General features: G+C 44.8%; 1 protein-coding gene across 1 annotated transcript; it reads left to right on the forward strand.

Moving 5' to 3' along the window:
• The first annotated feature begins 9,257 nt into the window (after positions 1-9,257).
• Positions 9,258-11,579, forward strand: LOC123053704 (uncharacterized). The gene is made up of 4 exons (XM_044477235.1): positions 9,258-9,862; positions 9,941-10,436; positions 10,508-10,589; positions 11,116-11,579. Exons 1-4 carry the CDS (start codon positions 9,460-9,462, stop codon positions 11,380-11,382), a joined length of 1,248 nt encoding a protein of 415 aa, XP_044333170.1. The 5' UTR covers positions 9,258-9,459; the 3' UTR covers positions 11,383-11,579.
• The last annotated feature ends 7,066 nt before the right edge of the window (positions 11,580-18,645 follow it).

The raw sequence follows: 18,645 nt of genomic DNA on the forward strand, positions 1-18,645 counted from the left end.
ACGTCCTCTACAATATGTCGATTGTGCGCCCAAGGACTGTCACACCGATATCGCTGCCAATGGGCCATGCTACCTGCATAGGCCGATGAAGCTCTTGCTCCCCGACCTGCTCCGGCTCGTTCTCCTCGCCGAAGATGTAACGCAGGTAGGCATCAACGTCGGAGCTTTGGTCGTTGCCTGGCATGCTTGGAATAACTAATGGTAGATGGGTGAGGACTAGATCTGTGCAGAGTGTCGCGATGGTGCGTTGTCGTCTGGGTTATATGCAGCAAGCCATTAGCTGGTGGTGGGAAACCGATGAGGGAAGAGACGTGGATTTTACAATTCACCCATGTGGAGCGCGGGAAGACTAAGTGGAGCACACACAAAACCCGAATACCGTATCCGGTGCCACATGTTATTTACCACACAAGTGTTAACATAAGGAAATGTATGTGTAACTTACTAATCATCGCACACGAGTACTCGCAGACGCATCGTGTGCGATACTCCTAGCCACCGCAAGTAACTCGTTTGCATTTTTTTAAAGTTTTTTGTACACATAGAATCGCACACAAACTAACTGTATTAACCGTCTGTGTTGTAATTTCTCATCGCAAACAGTTCATCTGAGTCGACTGTTTGCCACGTATCACACACATCTTGTTAAGTTGAACCATTTCTGTTGTGTTCACTAATCGAAAACAGTTCGTCCGAGTGAACCGTATGCCATATATCACACACACCTTGATCTAGCTAACCGTTTATATTGCACTCCCTAATGGCAAACAGTTCATCGGAGCGAACTGTATGTCGTATGTCGCACACACATTGATATGGCTGCCCGTTTCTGTTGTTCTGCCTCATCGCAAACGTTCAAATGGGTTAACCGTGTGCCCTGCATCGCACACGCAACTAAAATCTGAACCGTGTTTGATGGCTTCGCCATTGCAAACGTTTTGCACATTTTTTAACCCTTTTTACATCCCCGTTTGCGATTAATGCATCGCACACAGTTTCGTCAAAGGGTCTATGATCGTAGTGTCGTGTTAGCAGCATCCTGCAGTAGTGATGCATGCTCGATCAGAACACCCGCCCCCCTATCCCCTGCATGCGGCCTGAAAAATGTATGGCTCTGGTGTGTGATTTGTTCAAATCCTGAAAGCAAAAGTTCGATGGGGCACCAACTACATCGGTAACATTACAAATTGAACATTGTACCCCAGCGGATAGGTTAAAGACGTACGAAGTCGGCAACGCAACTTCAAGGCGGGTGGGGGGTAGGGGTTGGTTGTCGTCCAACACATGGGCTAAAACTTGATTTGCTCTAACATATCACACGAAGCAAAGAGTAAACCCTTCCCGTTCATTGGGTCAAATGGATAATTTGTGTGGGCCTACAAATGTCAATCGTTCATTGATTTTTGAGAAAAAAATAACCAATAAAAACAAAGTCTACAAATTAGCAAAACAAGGATCCCAAGGTTTATATAATCGTCATGACAGGTCACTATAGAGACATTTATCTCTATAATGAATGCATCATAGCATTTAAATGAAGCTTGAGATATGAAACTTCCCACCGGGTCACCCATCCTTAAGACTACTCTAGCCCGAGCACGCTTAACTTCTGCGTTCTATTCGACTAGGCTAGCGGATGAGAAGCTGCCCCTTGCTGGTAGGAATTTCCTCCTTGCCTTTAAGGTGTTTCACGCTGGTCACCCTATGGGACCTACTCCCTACTATCACACATGTTTGTGCTTTAAGAAACTGTGTGCAATAATTACATGGCCAATGTGCCGCCGCCTAGCTTTCTATGAGCACTGACACTGGCAGTGGGAAAACGATGGGAGAAGAGGCAGGAAACCGATGGGAAGAGTGGCGGGAAACTTAGTAGAGAAGGAAGCGTGAGATAGCACGATGCATGCACACAGTGCTTACCCATATAAATAAAGTCACAACCGGAACTGCATGTGCTTTCGAAAGGAATGAGGATTGTCGTTCGATATGGGAGCATCCAACGGTGCAGGCATACGATCCGTGGGGTTTGGGTTCTGGCCAATCAGAACACACGACTCAGATCACGCACGCAGCAGGGGAGGCATCGGCCACGCTTTGGTAGGCACACGACTTTCATGAGTGAACCGTGTGCTATTTGAAAACATTTCATGATAATCTCGGTTTTTAAATCCTCGTAAATCCAAAACTCACCCGAAAATCGTGAAACTAGGCATGGTGTCATATATGTCGAGGAATTTTTTTGTCCATTTTGGGGCAAGTTTTATTACAAGCCTCTTACAAACCGGAGCTTCTCTCAAGAAGCCTCGTGGTTCCGATACAGAAACATGCCCCCCTTGTGGGCGAAACGATAATCACTGCCTCTTTTTGCCTTGTATTCTATTCTACATGCAACATGGAACGACAGGATATCCGTGCTGAAATTTAAAATTATTCGGGTTCGTTTGGCCTTTTATAGATTAATTGAGTTTCCTAGGCATTTCATGTCCATAATTCAAATCTGAACTACAAATACATGCTCCAGTTCACCAAAATGGCTAGAAAAATCATACATGTGTCCTTGGGTGCATGCTTAGGTCCCATGCAAGGAATGGGAATGAATTACAACCATACCAACGTCCTGGCTCGTCCTCAAGCATTTGGAATCTCGGTTTTTAAATCCCCGTAAATCCAAAACTCACCAGAAAGACATGAAAGTTGGCATTGTGTCACGTCATGGCACATATATGTCATGGTAAAAACATAGTCCAATTTGGGCCAAGCTTTATTACAAACCTCTTACAAATAGGAGCCTTTCGCAAGAACCCTCGTGGTTTCGAAAGGGAAATGTGTCCCATTGTGGGCGAAACGATAATTGCTCCCTCTTCTAGCCTTGTATTTTCTTCTACATGCAACATGGAACAATGGGACATTTGCGCTGAACTTTGAAATTATTCAAGGTTCATTTGACCTTTTTTATTCATTAGTAGATTTTTCTAGGCATTTAATGTCCATAATTCAAATCTGAACTACAAATACATGTTTTGGTGCACCAAAATTGCTAGAAAATTGTATATGTGTCCTTGGGGTGCATGTTTAGGTCCCATGGAAGGAATGTCAATGAATTTGACCGTCTAGCGTCCTAGCTTGGCCTCAAACATTGTGAATCTCGGTTTTTAAATCTCCGTAAATCCAAAACTCAGCAGAAAATCATGAAACTTAGCATGGTGTCACTACATGGCACATATATGTCGTGGTAAAAAAAAGTACAATTTGGGACAAGCTATACTACAAGCCTCTTACAAACCAAAGCTTCTCGTAACCCTTGTGGTTCCGGTAGGGAAACATGCCCCTCTTGTGGGCGAAACGATAATCGCTGCCTGTTCTCGCCTTGAATTTTGTTTTTTGCAGGCAACATAGAATAAAAGGAGTGTCGTGCTGAAATTTGAAACGGTTTAGGGTTCGTTTGGCCATTTTATGTATTAACTGAATTTCCTAGGCATTTAATGTAGTCCATAATTCAAATTTTAACTACAAGCACATGCTCCAGTGAAGCAAAATGGGTGGAAAATCGTACATGTGTAATTGGGTGCTTGTTTAGGTCTCATTGAAGGAATGGGAATGAATTACAAACGTCTCGTCGTCTTGAAACATTGAGAATCTTGGTTTTTAAATCCCAGTAAATCGAAAACTCGCCCAAAAAACATCAAACTTGGCATGGTTTCATGACATGGCACATATATGTCATGGTAAAAAAATCATCCAGTTTGAGACAAGGCGCGCACATTAATAGCCAACGAAGTCCTTCTGAAACAAATAGCGGACACATTAATATCGCAAACGGTTGTATTATATGAACCGTGTGTTCTCGTAACTATTTAAGTGCAGCCACGCATCCCTCTTTTCTTATGGGATAGTACTACCTCCCTCCTCGTTCATTGGTCATCTTTGTATTTTGTGCCAAAATTTAGCCATACTCAGTGGCATGCGTGCAGCTGTTTGATTAGACAAGACGAGTGTGAGAAGTCCACCGTGCAGGCTCGACGGGGCGCATTCGATCAGTCCGTCGTGTAGGCTCGACAGGACGCGTGCATCCTGTCCACCTCGCAAGCTCGACAGGACACGTGCGAGCAGCAAGGCCGCCCATACTCACCGGGAAGCGAGCTCTTTGACCTTCGTCCACCAGCCGCCTGCCTTGCTCACAACTTCTCCATTAATGGCGGCCGAGCCAATGTTTAACACACGATTAATTAAAGCACCTGGACGGAGGGTGGATGCTTGTGATCCCATGGCCCCTCTCAACGTTAGCATTTGCTTTGTTCGTGTTTTCAACTTGTATTCTGGATAATCTAAAATGCCACATAGGGCAATAGATAATACGGTGACAAATAAAATGACAACGGATAATACGACGACAAATAAAATGGCAAAGGATAATACACCGACAAATTTACAATGGCGCAGATAATAATTGTCTTACATATTCCGAATAATTTAAAATGCCACATGCAGCAAAGCCGGAAGACACGGGGGGCAAGAGAAGAAGGAAATTGCAGACAACGATCTGGGTCGCTACTGTCTCCACTCCTCGATGGATCACCGGGCGGCGACATCCTCCAGCTCCTTCAGTTCCTCACGACTTTGCTTGACAGCATCCACAGATTCCTCCACCTCCTGCTCGCGCTTGATCCGGAGCTTCCTCAAGTCACCCATTAGTTCCTCGACGACCGCTTTCAGCGTCATCCCCGAGGCACTCCTCTGCTCATGCAACATCTTCCAGCCGGCGCTCCTCCTCCTTCTCGGCGAGCGCCTTGACGAGCTTCGCATTCTCACCCATGAGTTGCTCGACGAGGCCGGTCGCCTTCTCAACCGAGGCATCGCTGATCTTGAGCAGCTTCATCAAGCCATTAAACAACTCCTGCTGCTTATGAGGCCAGCGAGAATGTCGTCGTCGTTGGCCAATGACTTCAGCAATGCTAGCTCGTCACGATCGGCGACGCGGTGAGTGCGCTTGTGAGAGCCCCCGTGTGCTGGTGAGAGCTCGTTCGAGGGTTCCACGACACGCCGGGACATCTCTGCTCGGTTGCCGCGTAGCGGCGGGAGCTCTCTAGCGCTTCCGCGACCTTGGTCTTTGCTCCCTGGTTATATGTCCACCCGAAACTCCTCCTATCGGTCATGGCGGAACGACTTGATAGGAAAAAGCAGTTATGTGGGTGGTGAGGAGAGGAACTGTGAAGTGATTTTCGAGTGGGTAGTTTTTATAGCTCGGTGCTAGGTGTGAACACATATTGGGTTGTTTATCGCGTATCACACACATCTTGTTTACATGGATCGTTTGTGTTCTTTTGGCTCATCGCAAATAGTTCATCTATGTGAACTGTATGCCGCATATCACACACATCTTGTTAAGTTGAACCATTTCTGTTATGTTCCCTAATCGAAAACAGTTCATCCGAGTGAACCGTATGCCGTATATCACACACACCTTGATCTGGCTGACAATTTCTGTTGTGTTTCCTAATCACAAACAGTCAATCCAAGTGAACTGTATGCCGTATATCTCACACACCTTGATATGGCTGCCCTTTTCTATTGTTCTGTCTCATTGCAAACAGTTCGTATGGATCAACCGTATGCCCCGCATCGCACACACAACTAAAATCTCAACTGTGTTCAATGTCTCCGCCATCGCAAATGTTTTGCATCTTTTTTGATGGGTTTTTTACATCACGTTTGTGATTAATGCATCACACACAGTTTCGTCAAAGGGTCTCTGATCGTAGTGTCGCGTTAGCAGCATCCTTCAGTAGTGATGTAGCTAGTTTGGTGGCTCAAGGTGGCAATGAATGATTTGAGAATCATTCGATGTATTGTGCATGATGAAGTATTATGGAGGACACGAACCATCTTAACATTTTGTGCAGTTCCACTGAAATCAAGCTGAGCATCCTTGTTTGCATAAATACAGAAAAAGTGATTAGAAAAATAGTGGTACTAGTTGATGAAACATACGCTCACAAATAGAAGCATCTTCATTGTCTTAACGGGACAGATAGCAATATAGTAGCTTAAATTGAATATTTATTCAAAACAATACCACAATATAAGTAACACAACATGACAAATCACGATCATGTGGATGAAGGCCGGTACTGACCTTTGTTAGCAAGATTATGTGAGACCAAGTTCATTTTCAGGCCCCGGTATCTTGCCATGAAGGAAATTCGTTGAAACCTTTTGAAGTCCTTGAGAGAGGCGGCAGAGAACTGCTCGGTCATCACTGTTTTTGTAGTTCAACTAAAAATAAGCATCCCTATTTGTCGAAATATTTAAAACATGCCAGTACATTAACAATGGGACTAATTGATCAAATGTATACTCATAAAGAGATGCATTTTCATTATCCTCATGGGAAATGATATGATAGCAAAGACAACAACTCTACTTGAACTGTTTATTACTTCATTTTGTCACTGGTTCTAACGATGGCGAAACGGTGCCTCAATTTATTAGTGACCTTAGATTAACATATGAAACAATAGCGCTTTCTCATGACAATAGATAAATAGTAAAATGAAGCAATGCCCATGTTAAAGTAATGTCCCTTTTAAGTAATCCTGCTGTTAATCTAGTGTCGTTGATAAATTGAGCCAATGACACTGTTTTAAGAAATGCTTTTGTCCTGTTTTAGTTCCCATGAAGATAATCACGATGCTTCTAATTGTGGGTGTACATTTCATTAATTCATATTGATGTGAGATGCCGCTGTTAATCTTGTACCACTGCCAAAACAAAGTAATGACGCTACTTAAATATCCCTTTTATATATTTTTGCAAACAGGAATGCATATCTCCATACCAGGTCATGTCTTCCTCAATTTTAGTGGAATTGCACACAATTGGACGGGCAGTGTTGCTCTTCCTCATTGTCCTCTGCCACGTGGTTTACCTTTCTCGAGCTTGATGACCAGGAAGAAACAGACAACAACGAGGATTTATCTTACTTCAGTGGAACCTCACCCAAACTTGATGCCAAATCGATGATGCATCACCATGATGACCTATCGATGCTCATGGTTGCATCGGCCGGTGAAGCTGGTTGATGTTGGATGAAAATGGTGCCGTCTTCCATCAGTGCTCTTTGCTGGTAGCCACGAAGACGCCGATATCATTCATCAATGCACCCTGGTTGCGTTGGAGATGCAGCCGGCTTTCACCTTGGTGCAAAATTTTCTTTCGCTATGAACCAAATGTTTCCTCGGAGAAGCATCGATGTTAGTACCAAGGGCAAAAGTTTTGTATTAATTTCTAAGCCTTCTCACAACTTTGTCTTGAGCACCCCTATAAAGTTTATTTGTCAAGCTATGAACTAAATGTTGGTTAGGATCTTTCAATCATTGAGTTGTATAAACATATTATTTATGAGTTCGTTCTGAATTTTTGCCACTAGTTAATTATGTTGCCAAACTTTGATAAAAACTATTATATAACTACATAAAAATATGAATCCAATAATATTTATTTTTTGTTGGCATGTATTAGCAGTTTGCTAGTTAAATATGTGGTCAAGCTTTGATAAAAAAATACAATGTGGAGTAAAAACCCGGACGGAGGTAGTACGTGATACAGTGGCACAGTGATTTAGGCCGAATACAAGAGCCCATGATTCTTGGGAAAGGGCAAACTGTACATACAAAATAATTAAATATGAATTTCTCAAAATATATATTAAAATTGAAGGTTGGTGCGGCCTACCTTCCCGATAATATGACCCGGTGTGGTTGTTCACTTGATGGAGGTTGTGTACCATAAGTGAATGATAGAAAGTGCGACCGAGACGCGTGGAGCGTTAATCGCATGCATGTTCCTCCGATCCTGTTGAGTGGTCGCGCTCGCCACGTGGATATCTACCGCCGTTGGGGCCGCTTGCCGGCCCACCTCGGCAATGACGTTAGGTACGCCGTAGACTCGTCTCTCTGAGACAGGTGGTTCTGGGATGAGCACGACCTGCATCGGCAGTTGTACTTTGCCGGTCATTCTCAGAGCCCACCACGGGCGCGCTCTCTCAGCCCGCGCCTGCCGCGTGGCCTTACGCCCACACCCTCCCCTCGCCATCCCCGCCACCAACCCCGCCGATGATCGCCGAGGAGGAGACAGAGCTCATGAGGCGGGTGATGGATGATTCCATCTGTACCCACGACGAGGCCCAATGGGAGGGCCTCGAAGAGATGATGGCCCTCTCCGCGGCTGGCGACGTCGCCATCCCGGTGCTGGACGTCGTGGTCAAGGAGGAGGCCATGGAAGACGTGTAGGAGGAGGTGCCATAGGAGCCCAATGACGCGGCCTCCAACCCGGCAATGATGCATTAGTCGTGGTCGTGGACGTAGACTATACCGTGCATGCCAGAGTATGTCTTCGTGCCGCCCTCGTGGGTGGGCGCCGAGGCATGGTCACCACAATGGCCGAAGGTGGTGCAGACGCCTCCCGCCTGGCAGCAGTCGCAGGTGCCGTGTGCCCACGTGTGGCAGTTGCTACCCTACATCGACCTCACCAAGGAAGACAAGGAGGCCGACGGCGGCTACTGAAGACGGCGACGACGATGGCGGCGTCGACCGTTTATCTAGTGTTTTTTATGTCATTTGAATTTTAAGTTTAGTTTGAATATGCGGCCTTGAGACTTTTGTGGACGTTATTGTAACATATATATATATATATATATATATATATATATATCATTTTTAAATTATTTGTAATTTCTATTTACTCAAAATTCGGGTCTAATTTTGAAAGTCCAAAAAGGGACAAAATTTGAGATACGACGGTTTGTTGGACACACCAACGGCAAGATGACCGCTTGCGGATGCGCGTATCCATTTTACTGACCTAAATAACAAAATCCGAACAAAACCGAGGTCTATGGTTGGAGTTGGCCTTGCACTACCCAACAAATAGGAGTACAGTAAAAGTAGGCAGCGGGCTGGTAATAATGCAAGCAGCCTGCCAGAACCCCGGTAGGCATGCGTGAAGCAGCAGCAAGAGTGCAAGAGTAATGAAGGATCAAGAGTATATCCGACTTACACTGAACATTCAGACTTGCAAATGAATTGTCTTCAACACTTGAAATACAAGTAAAGGGATTTTTAAATTGAATCAGATCACGGACCTCCTGTTTGTAGTAAATGAATGGTCTAGTATTACTATAATAATGATCATCAGTAAGATTAGAAAAAAAAAAGGCCCAGACGTATTAAAAAGCTCCGCTAGGGGTAGACGCTGTACTACCTCAGGCTCACAGACGCTACTCGTCTGAAGCAGTTGAAGCTCCGTGCGGAGCTCAGCTCACAGAACAGAAGCACACCAAGTCACCAAACAAACAGCGGCTGGAGGAGGAGGAAGCAGCCACCCATTTGAGCCCACATCCAGTGACCCACTCCGCGCCTCCACCTAGAGGAGACCTCAGAGTTTGTGAGGTCCTCCTTCCCCATGGCGGCCATGGCCAGGAGCAACAGCAGCAATGGCCACGGCTACCACCACGAGGCGTCCACCACTTCCTCCTCCTCTTCCTCCACGTCGTTGGCTCGGGGGCGGAGATCACTGGAGCAGCAGGTCCCCGGGACACCGGGGCGGCCGTTGCTGTTCCTCACCTCATCCTCCTCGAGCCCGGCCCACCCCCAGCTCGTCTCCTCGAGGAGGTCAGTACCTTCCAAGTGGGAGGACGCGGAGAAGTGGCTGACGCAGTCGTCCGACCACCGCGGCCATCACCATGGCAAGGCTGCCTCCAAGCAGCACCACATTGGAGGACCGGCGCCGGCAACGGCGAGGAGGACCTCACTAGACGCCAATGCGCTTGCTTTGTACACACTACCTGCAGAGGTGCTCCTCAAAGGTGAGCACCAACTCTTGTTTTGGATTTAACCAGAAATTTCAGTGTTTATTCTTCGTCAAGAAATGCTCTGCTTTACAGACAAGTACACCGACAACGTGGAGCCGTCCAAAGAGAGCTTCGTGTTCCGGAGCTCCTACTGCGAGCCGGCCAAGAATGGCGCTGCGGCGGTGACCTGCGGAGATGATGACTTCCACCGGAGGGACGTCGGCACGGAGATGACGCCCCTGGGGAGCTCCCCGACCTCACGGTGCCACACGCCGGTCAAAAGCACCTCCCCGGCAAGGCACAACACGCCGACGGGCCGGTCGGGGCCCCTTGTGCCGTACAACAGCGGCAGTGGCATGGACATCTCGGAGCTGACGGACTGCCATTTCGCCAAGCTGGACCTGGGCGCGCAGTTCGATTCCATGCTCGTCAACTGGAGCTCCAAGGAGGAGGAGGAAGAGGAGGTGTCCAAGAGCCTCAGGCACTTCGAGGCCAGCGCCGGCGACGGCGGCAGAGCCTGCGATAAGCGGGTTGCCGCCGTCACCGAGTGCCGGTGGGAAGACGATGAGAGAGCCAAGAGTTGCATAAGGTGTGTGCATTTTGCATCTTGTAGCTTGTGAGGATTTGTAGTAATTTGGTTGTGCTTTATTTGGTTATTAGGTATCAGAGGGAAGAGGCAAAGATTCAGGCCTGGATTAACCTGGAGAGTGCCAAAGCTGAAGCACAATCCAGAAAGCTAGAGGTGAGAATGAAATCTCATCTTGTGCATAATGCATATTGCAACTCTTTTAGGCACCATCATAAACTGCATTCAGAAGTTCAGACGACAAATTTAACAGCATGAAATTAGAAGGGTGGAAGCATTGATGTATTCATTGTTCGATGTTATCCCCTCAATCCTTGTTAACCATTCCAGCTCACTGCAATTCTTTAACCGGTTTTGCTGCTGAGCTGGGCTACCATTCTCAGTCATGGTAGCCATGTGAATATCTTCGGTCGGAGAGCCAAACAATGTCGTTTAACCCTAATCTAAGATGAGGACCTGTATCATAATGATGTTAGTACTCCTACATTACTACAACCGATGCAAATGCACGGTGTACTGTACGCCGTGCTGCCAGTAACATATCATTATCACAGACATGAAATTCAAAAGGAATTTTCAAACATTTCCCCCCGATGCATTGATTATACTTAATGCGAAACATGTTCTTCTCCGTGTCAGATCAGAACTCCTCACGTTTTTTTGAACGATGTGTGTTGGTCAGGTGAAGATTCAGAAGATGCGGTCGAACCTGGAGGAGAAGCTGATGAAGAGGATGACGAGCGTGCACAGGCGCGGCGAGGAGTGGCGCGCGGCGGCGCAGGCGCAGCACCTGCAGCAGCTCCGCCGCGCCACCACGGAGCACCAGGCCCGGAGGGTGAAGACGATCAGCCACCACCTCTCCGGAACAGGGACCGGGAGCAATGCGTCCTGCGGCTGCTTCCCCTGCAACAGCGACAACATCATCAGCGGCAACCTCCTCAACTATTAGTTACTGTAGGTTAATTACTGGAGTGCTGCCTAGTTTGACATCACCATGTTCCACCTCTCCGATTAGCGTTCTTCTTTGATTCTTTCTCACGCTCAAGTTAGTATCACAACTCTCCGATTAACGTTCGAGATAACTTTGTTTTCTCTGGCCAAAACAGCGGTAGACAGTCTGAGTCATGCACTCATGCTTGCATAGTCTGACATGCCTCCTGAAGATTGCATGGAATTAATCGCAGACAACCTCAAGCACAGAAGCTCTGCTTTGGTTGGACCAAGAACTCATCTGTGAGCACGTCGTTTGGCGTGCTTGTCTGTCTGAGTGCATTTTCATTAGTACCGCTAACCAAGGGTGAAGGGGCCACGCGCTGTCGACGAGAAGGCCGTCACGCACGGAGAGTCGTGCCATTCTTTGACCAGCACGCACAAACGAACAAACGGACCTCTCGCTAGGCTTTTCCAGCAGCCCCTGCTCTCCTGCGCGCTGCGCCTGCATGCATTTAAAGGGACACATGCGGCAGGCATGGCCAGTACAGTACGCGGCCATCTAGTAGGCACTCCCTCCGTTCGGGTTTATTAGGTACCCACAATAGGAGTAACGTAGGTAATAACATCACACATATCTAAATAATATAGATGATGTGACAAGCAATAAATGAAGAAAAAGAGGCATGTGGTAACATAGCTAGTTACTACTAATGTGAGTAACATCACACATATCAAGACAAGATGAGTCTATAACCTAATAAATGAAGTGTTGTATGTTACCACACATATGTTACTCCCCACTATAGAGGTAGTAACATAGAGTAGTAACATGGGCATGTTACTACACTATGTTACTACCCATTGTGGCTAGTCTAATAGGGATGAGTTAGCGGGCTATAAAAAATAAATTAGTATATTTCTGCTTAGTTGGAGGAAAGAGAAAAGGTAAGCGGGCTCTTCATGAAAAGCCAGCTCTAGCACGTGCTCCTAGGCACTTTGTGAGAATGAAAGATGAGCCCCATAATAAAAAAGTAGTACACTCTTTTGATCTACTATTGTACATGTTGGCTATAAGATGAGTTGTATATGACATGACACTGGCTTACGAGTGTACTACTTTTTATTATGTGGCCCATCTTTCATTCTCATAAAGTGCCTAAGAGCACGTGCTAGAGCTGGCTCTTCGCGAAGAGCCCGCTTACCTTCTCTCTCCTCTTTCTTTCCTCCAACTAAGCAGAAATATACTAGTTTATTCCTTATAGTCCGCTGACTCAGCTCTATTATACTTGCTCTAAAGACAACTTCTCTTAGACCAAGACATATAGTAATTTGCTCACATTAATTCTTTCACTCCATTCCCAATGCACTCTCTGACGTGCATGCAACCAATGAAAAAGCACGCATGAAATGTATTAATTTCTCAGTCATGGCATCAACAACAATGGGTTTCAATGCAACCAATGAAATGGTTACATGCATGCACCTTTTCAAAGCGAGGCCTTATAAAAAGGGACATGCTTGTGATGCTAAGAGGCCTAATAAACCCGGACGAAGGGAGTACCACAGTGGGAGAAACTTAGGCATCTCCAACAGTTTGTATGTTAGGGTCTGTTTGGTTCCAATAAGTCACCTGGCTTATAAGTCAAGTCACCTGACCACATCTTCCCACCTTGTTTTTTTATGTAAAGGTGGTGGGACCCACGCAAAAGGGGGTGACTTATAATTTTTAAGTTAGGGTGAAGCAACTTATGACTTATAAGTTGGGGTGACTTATAAGTTGGGTCTGTTTGGCAAAATAAGTCACTTTTTTCACTTTTCGACTTATAAGTTGGTGACTTATTTGGAACCAAACAGGCCCTTAGCTTGTTGGTAAAATATGTCATGTCATCAATCAACAACTTAACATACAACAACTTCAATGGGTTGTACTCCCTCCGTCTAGGTGTGTAAGGCTGCTTCCAATGCATTGGTGCTTACATGAGGTGCTAAGCATATTAAATACTTTAGCAACCAAAGATCCCAATGCATAAGTGCTTAACTTGTTGGTGCTAAGTATCCTTCATTTAATGATTTTGCAACTAAAGTTCTTCATGCATTGATGGGATTCTTTCATTTAAGTGTTTTGCCTAGGTTCTCGCGTTTGGCATTTTGGGGTCACCACACTCATCTCTCTCCTCTTAATTATCTTGCCACATCAATTTTTTTGCCTACATGGCAGCCTTAGCACCTGTACAAGGTGGAACATTGGGAGGGGCCTAAGTCACCTTACGAAAACCAAATAATCCAAAAATACTTAGGCACGGTACATTAACTCCCTCCTCGTTTCTTGTTTCGTGACATATCAACCAATAAGAGATGTGGGCCGTGCATGCTTTCAATGACTTGAGACTATCAAACATGACATGCAATGGTTAATTCATTGCATGCAATACTATTAACTAGCAAAAAAATTAAGTTCTCTCGTTTTCCCCTCCGCCTTGGTCGCGATGCACAACCTAAGATGACTTATACACCTAGACGGAGGAAATATCTAGTTTGCCCAATAGGATGTGAGATAATAAATAAGGTGCTCTCTCATTCTACATTGGAGCCTGTGCAAGGGGTGTTGGTTCATGTACATACGACCTTCCTCTCTTCCCTCATTTATTGTATGACACATCATCAAAAATCCTATGTGGCAAAGTCTACCAACAACTATCTTACAACCATTGAAGATGCCCTTACTAGATGGTAACACAACGCACCCCAAGACATATATGCTTATGTGGCATGAAATTAATGAGGAGAGAGGCGTTTGTAGTAACATAATATGTTGCCGTAAATGCACCCCAATGCAAAATGATTCTACAACATAATAAATGAATGCTCGCATGACACTACACTTATGTTACTACCCACTATGATGGTAATAACACGCATATGTTACTAGTCTAAGTTACTACCCACTATGACTAGCCGTATAGTATTTTTTCGTGAATACTTTGCCTATCATTGCATTGATTTGTAGAATGAAATTACATACTAGATCGGTTATAGAGTGGTTTAAACGGACCGGCCATCTAGCATGTACACAAGGATGGTCGCGCATAGGAGGCCGTGACACACAAGGGGCGGCGGGTGTGCCAACCGCGGGTGCCGCAGCCTGTCTTAGGAAAGAGCAGGGCAAGCCCTGCGGCGTCGGCACGGGCCTACAACCGTGCCTCCTCTCGGATCGTGCTCACGGCGCGTCCAACGGCCGGCGAGTCGTCGTCAAACAGGCAGCCATTATGGTGCCGCCACATGTGTCAGCCGGTGAGTATGGTGATGGAGGCAAGGCCTCGTTTTAGGCGGCTCGTGGTGCTGGAGATGGCTGATGAGAACCAGGCGATGAACTCCTCATCGGGGTTGGGGATCGTGGCAGTGGATCGGCACCACGAAAGTACCTCGTGCTAGACTTGGCGGGAAAAGGAGCATCCAACAAGGAGAAGATGCATGGTCTCTGGTTCTTGATCGCAGAGTGCGTAGAGCGGCTCATGGGGGAGGTCGTGTCTCGCTAGGCGATCGGCGGTCCAGCAGTGTCCAAGCAGCTCTAGCCAAATGAAGAATTTGATACGGAGTGGTGCCCAAGAGCGCCAGGCGATACGCCAGTGCGGATCTGTTATAGATCCAGTGAAGAGGGCTTTGTAGCAAGATCTTGCGGTGTAGGCACCCGAAGCAATCCAGCGCCAAGATAGCTTGTCCGGCTCATCAGATAAGGTCACCAGGCGTAGGTGTCGCCATAGAGCCACATATTGCACGGCCATGGTCGTGCCCATGGCGCTCTGGATGTCCGTGATCCAGGCGCGGTTGAGTAGCCCATCGCGCACCGACCACACCTTGCACCGCCGCTTGGGCACAGAGCCATATACCAGTGGCGCGATCTCGGCCATGGGTTGGCTATTATTTGTTTTGAATGATCATTTGTGAAACTTAATCCACTCTTTGACCTCTCAAACAAATTATTTTCAAACATGATCCCTCGCATTCGCACTTAGTTTTCTCACACCTTGCTGTTCTGTCCGATGATGCTTGTTTTCCTTGCATCCGATTAAGACTGCAGCGAACCAACCTGTAATTGGTTGGTTAGGAGTAAAGCGATATTTCCAACCCATTAGGTTTCAAGTTCTGGTGCTCGTATTTATTCTGGATTTATTTCTGGATTTCCGGCGATGCACATTCAGTGAGAGGTGATGTTCACCTCGATTAGAGGCGTATGTGGTGACTTTGTAAAATATTAAGATGATATGTTGATAGGGTGTGCGTGTGTGCGTCCATAAGGGCGAGTGTGTGCGCATATATACGAGCGCTTGCGTTTGTACCGTGTTAAAAAAAACACTGTGAATGGTGTGAGATGGTCTCGGGCACGTTAACTCAGTATGCGCAACTCGAAATCCGCCATACAATGGGTGGTACAAGGAAATATTTGCGTGTGTGGTTGTTTTTTAACACGGTACAAACACAAGCGCTCATATATACGCACATACGCTCATTCCTATGAACGCACATACGCATATCATACCCTTATGAGCATCTTTGAGAGACTGAACCGGCATATCATCTTAAGATTTTACGAAGTCATCGTAGGTGCCTCCTAGTCGAGGAAAACGTCTTCTCCCACTGAACGAGCATCGCTGAAAACTCTGAAATAAATTCAGAAAAATGCAAGCACCAAGACTTGAACCCTGATAGGCTGATGATACTCTGTCCTCGTCACCATCCAACCACAGGTTGATTCGTTGCGCATTTGGTTGTTGCATCGTTACGCGCCTATCTATGAGCGTGTAATATATTCCACACTCTCGACGTCTTGCTTGAACCGTCTCGTCCTCCACTCCACTGTCAATACGCCGCGAGCTCGGCTGGGATCCAAGGGGTCGTATTTATCCTTGTTGTATGGTCCAAATCACTTCCTATTCTCTCGAAGCCTCTCCTCCTCGCAGCTGCCGCTGTGCATCTTCTAATGAGTCAAAAATGTGTATTGATGTTAATCTTAATTTTATGCCTACATGATAAGTTTGTGGGATTTTACCGCGTCCATGCATGTCTTTTTTTGTTTTTCCTGGATGTGTTTTTAAAGCAACTAAAGCAATAAGGATATTTATTTTCAAGTAAAGGCTATAGGATCCTATCATTTCCACAATTTATATCCTTCAATATATGCCATGAAACTCTAAAACAAGTAGTCAAAGAAAACATAACAATTTGTCAAAAACATAACACTATGTAAAGATATAATTTTTAACCATACTTATGTAAACCCAAAAATTCTGAAAAATTAGGACATGGCATTCAATTTGTAATGCAATATTGTGTAAAAAAATTCAGCAATTGATCGCGTCTAGTATAGAATAAAAATTCAGACACTACACGCAAAAGTTTCTATTTCTACACATAACCTAACAAACAAGCATTTGCAACATCCCAAATGCTTAACTTGGCACAAAAAGCAAAACAAAATATACAAACATAATTACCACGGTAGGAATAACTATGTTAACCCACTATACTGAATAAGAAATAAAAAGATACATATTGGTTGCCTCCTAACAAGCATTATTGTTTAATGCTCTTAGTTAGGCGTAATGCAAATCTATCACACTTTATCATCATTCAATTCTTCAGTAAGGCAACTTGATTTCTTAGGAGGATTATCAAACATTCTATTAATCATAACACTCATAGGCACAAAGTTCAAAAAGTTAGTGTCATAAGCAGGTTCCTTTTCTATCTTCTTAAATGTTGGGTGCAAACTTATCATTTTCAAATCTCCCTTCTCCTTACTAGAAGAAGCACCCGAGTTTGGCCCGGTAACCTTAGACACATGAGTATTTGTAGAGACCCTCTCACTAGTTTTTATGGAACAAAAAGTCAAACCCAAGACATTTATAACTTCTTCCAATCTATCAATTTGGGGGGGGGGGCTTTGTTCTACTCTATCGGTAATTGGTTCCTTTTCCTTTAATAATTTTGAAGCATTTCCTAACGTAGAGACTAACTTAGTAACTTGATTGTGTACCTTTTTATCCAATTCTTCTCATTGTTGATGAATTGCCTTTTTTCAATAATATCCAATCTTTTCATAAAATGTTTCAATGTTATTTCTGTTTAATTCATTAACCTTAATAGGTGGAGATCCAACTAAATTTCGCATGGTATTAAAAGCATCCAAAGTGTGACTACTCAAGAAATTCACCCAAATGATTGTAAGTATCAAGAACAAACCTATACAAAGTAGTAACACCGACATAGAAATTTCTAAGAAGAATAGTGGCAGATTGCTTATGGGTAGATCTATTTTGAGCATCAAAAATTTTGTACCAAGCATCTTCTAAACTCTCTCCGCCCCTTTGTTTAAAATTAAGAACTTATAGCTCGGGCTTAGAAATGACACATGAAGAACTAGCCATGATAGCAAGACAAGCAAGACAAGGTATTTTTGAATTTTTGGCAAGCAAAGCAAAAGGCAAAGGTGACTAGGAAAAAAATAAAACAAGTAAAAAACGGTGTGTAGGTACCTAACTTGATAGAAGATGATTCCCCAGCAATGCCAAAAATTCCTTTCCTACTCTTGTAGAGGTTATAGGGTTTTCCCTACAGAGGAAGGTTGATATAGAAGAGAAGCAAAGTATTTACCTCAGATGAGAACCAAGGTTTAAACAAACTAGTAGGAATCACCAAGCTAGCAAAGATAAATGGTGCCTACACACAAACAAAGACAATACTTGCACCTAACTAGGCAAGGGGATTGTGAAGCCCCTTGTCTTGGTAGTTACAAGGTTAAAAGCAAATAGATAGATGATGGCACGGCAAAAGTAAACGCAAAGAGTATAGAGCAATTTTGTAAGAGTTTGTATTGATGGAAGAATAGACCCGGGAGGCATAGGTTCACTAGAGGTATCTCTCTCTCCCTCTTCCTCTCTCTCTCTCTCTCTAAAAGAAGGCAAACGACATGGTAAAAAATTACAGTTGGACAATTGACAAGAATAGCAACGAGTATGACTATGATCATTCATGGCATAATCTTATATAGGCATTACCTCCATGACAAGTTGACCGTTAATCCAACTGCATCTACTAATATTACTCCACCCCAAGACCGCTATCCAGCATGCATCTCAAAGTATTAGGTTCATAAGAAACAGAGTAACGCTTTAAGCAAGATGACATAATGTAGATAGGAACAAATCTAGGAATAAGACAAAACCCCGATGTTTTACCCTTAGTGACAACAATACAAGTGTGTGTATTATCCCTATTCTGT

Source organism: Triticum aestivum, chromosome 2D (genome assembly GCF_018294505.1).
Source record: "Triticum aestivum cultivar Chinese Spring chromosome 2D, IWGSC CS RefSeq v2.1, whole genome shotgun sequence".
In the NCBI taxonomy this organism is placed as follows: Eukaryota; Viridiplantae; Streptophyta; class Magnoliopsida; order Poales; family Poaceae; genus Triticum; species Triticum aestivum.

Excerpts from the sequence above, each read along its gene's own strand:
- LOC123053704 (XM_044477235.1), top strand. The coding sequence starts at position 9,460 with ATGGCGGCCATGGCCAGGAGCAACAGCAGCAATGGCCACGGCTACCAC. Across the intron at positions 10,437-10,507 it reads AGAGCCAAGAGTTGCATAAG|GTATCAGAGGGAAGAGGCAA; the intron begins GTGTGTGCATTT and ends TTTGGTTATTAG. Across the intron at positions 10,590-11,115 it reads CACAATCCAGAAAGCTAGAG|GTGAAGATTCAGAAGATGCG; the intron begins GTGAGAATGAAA and ends TGTGTTGGTCAG.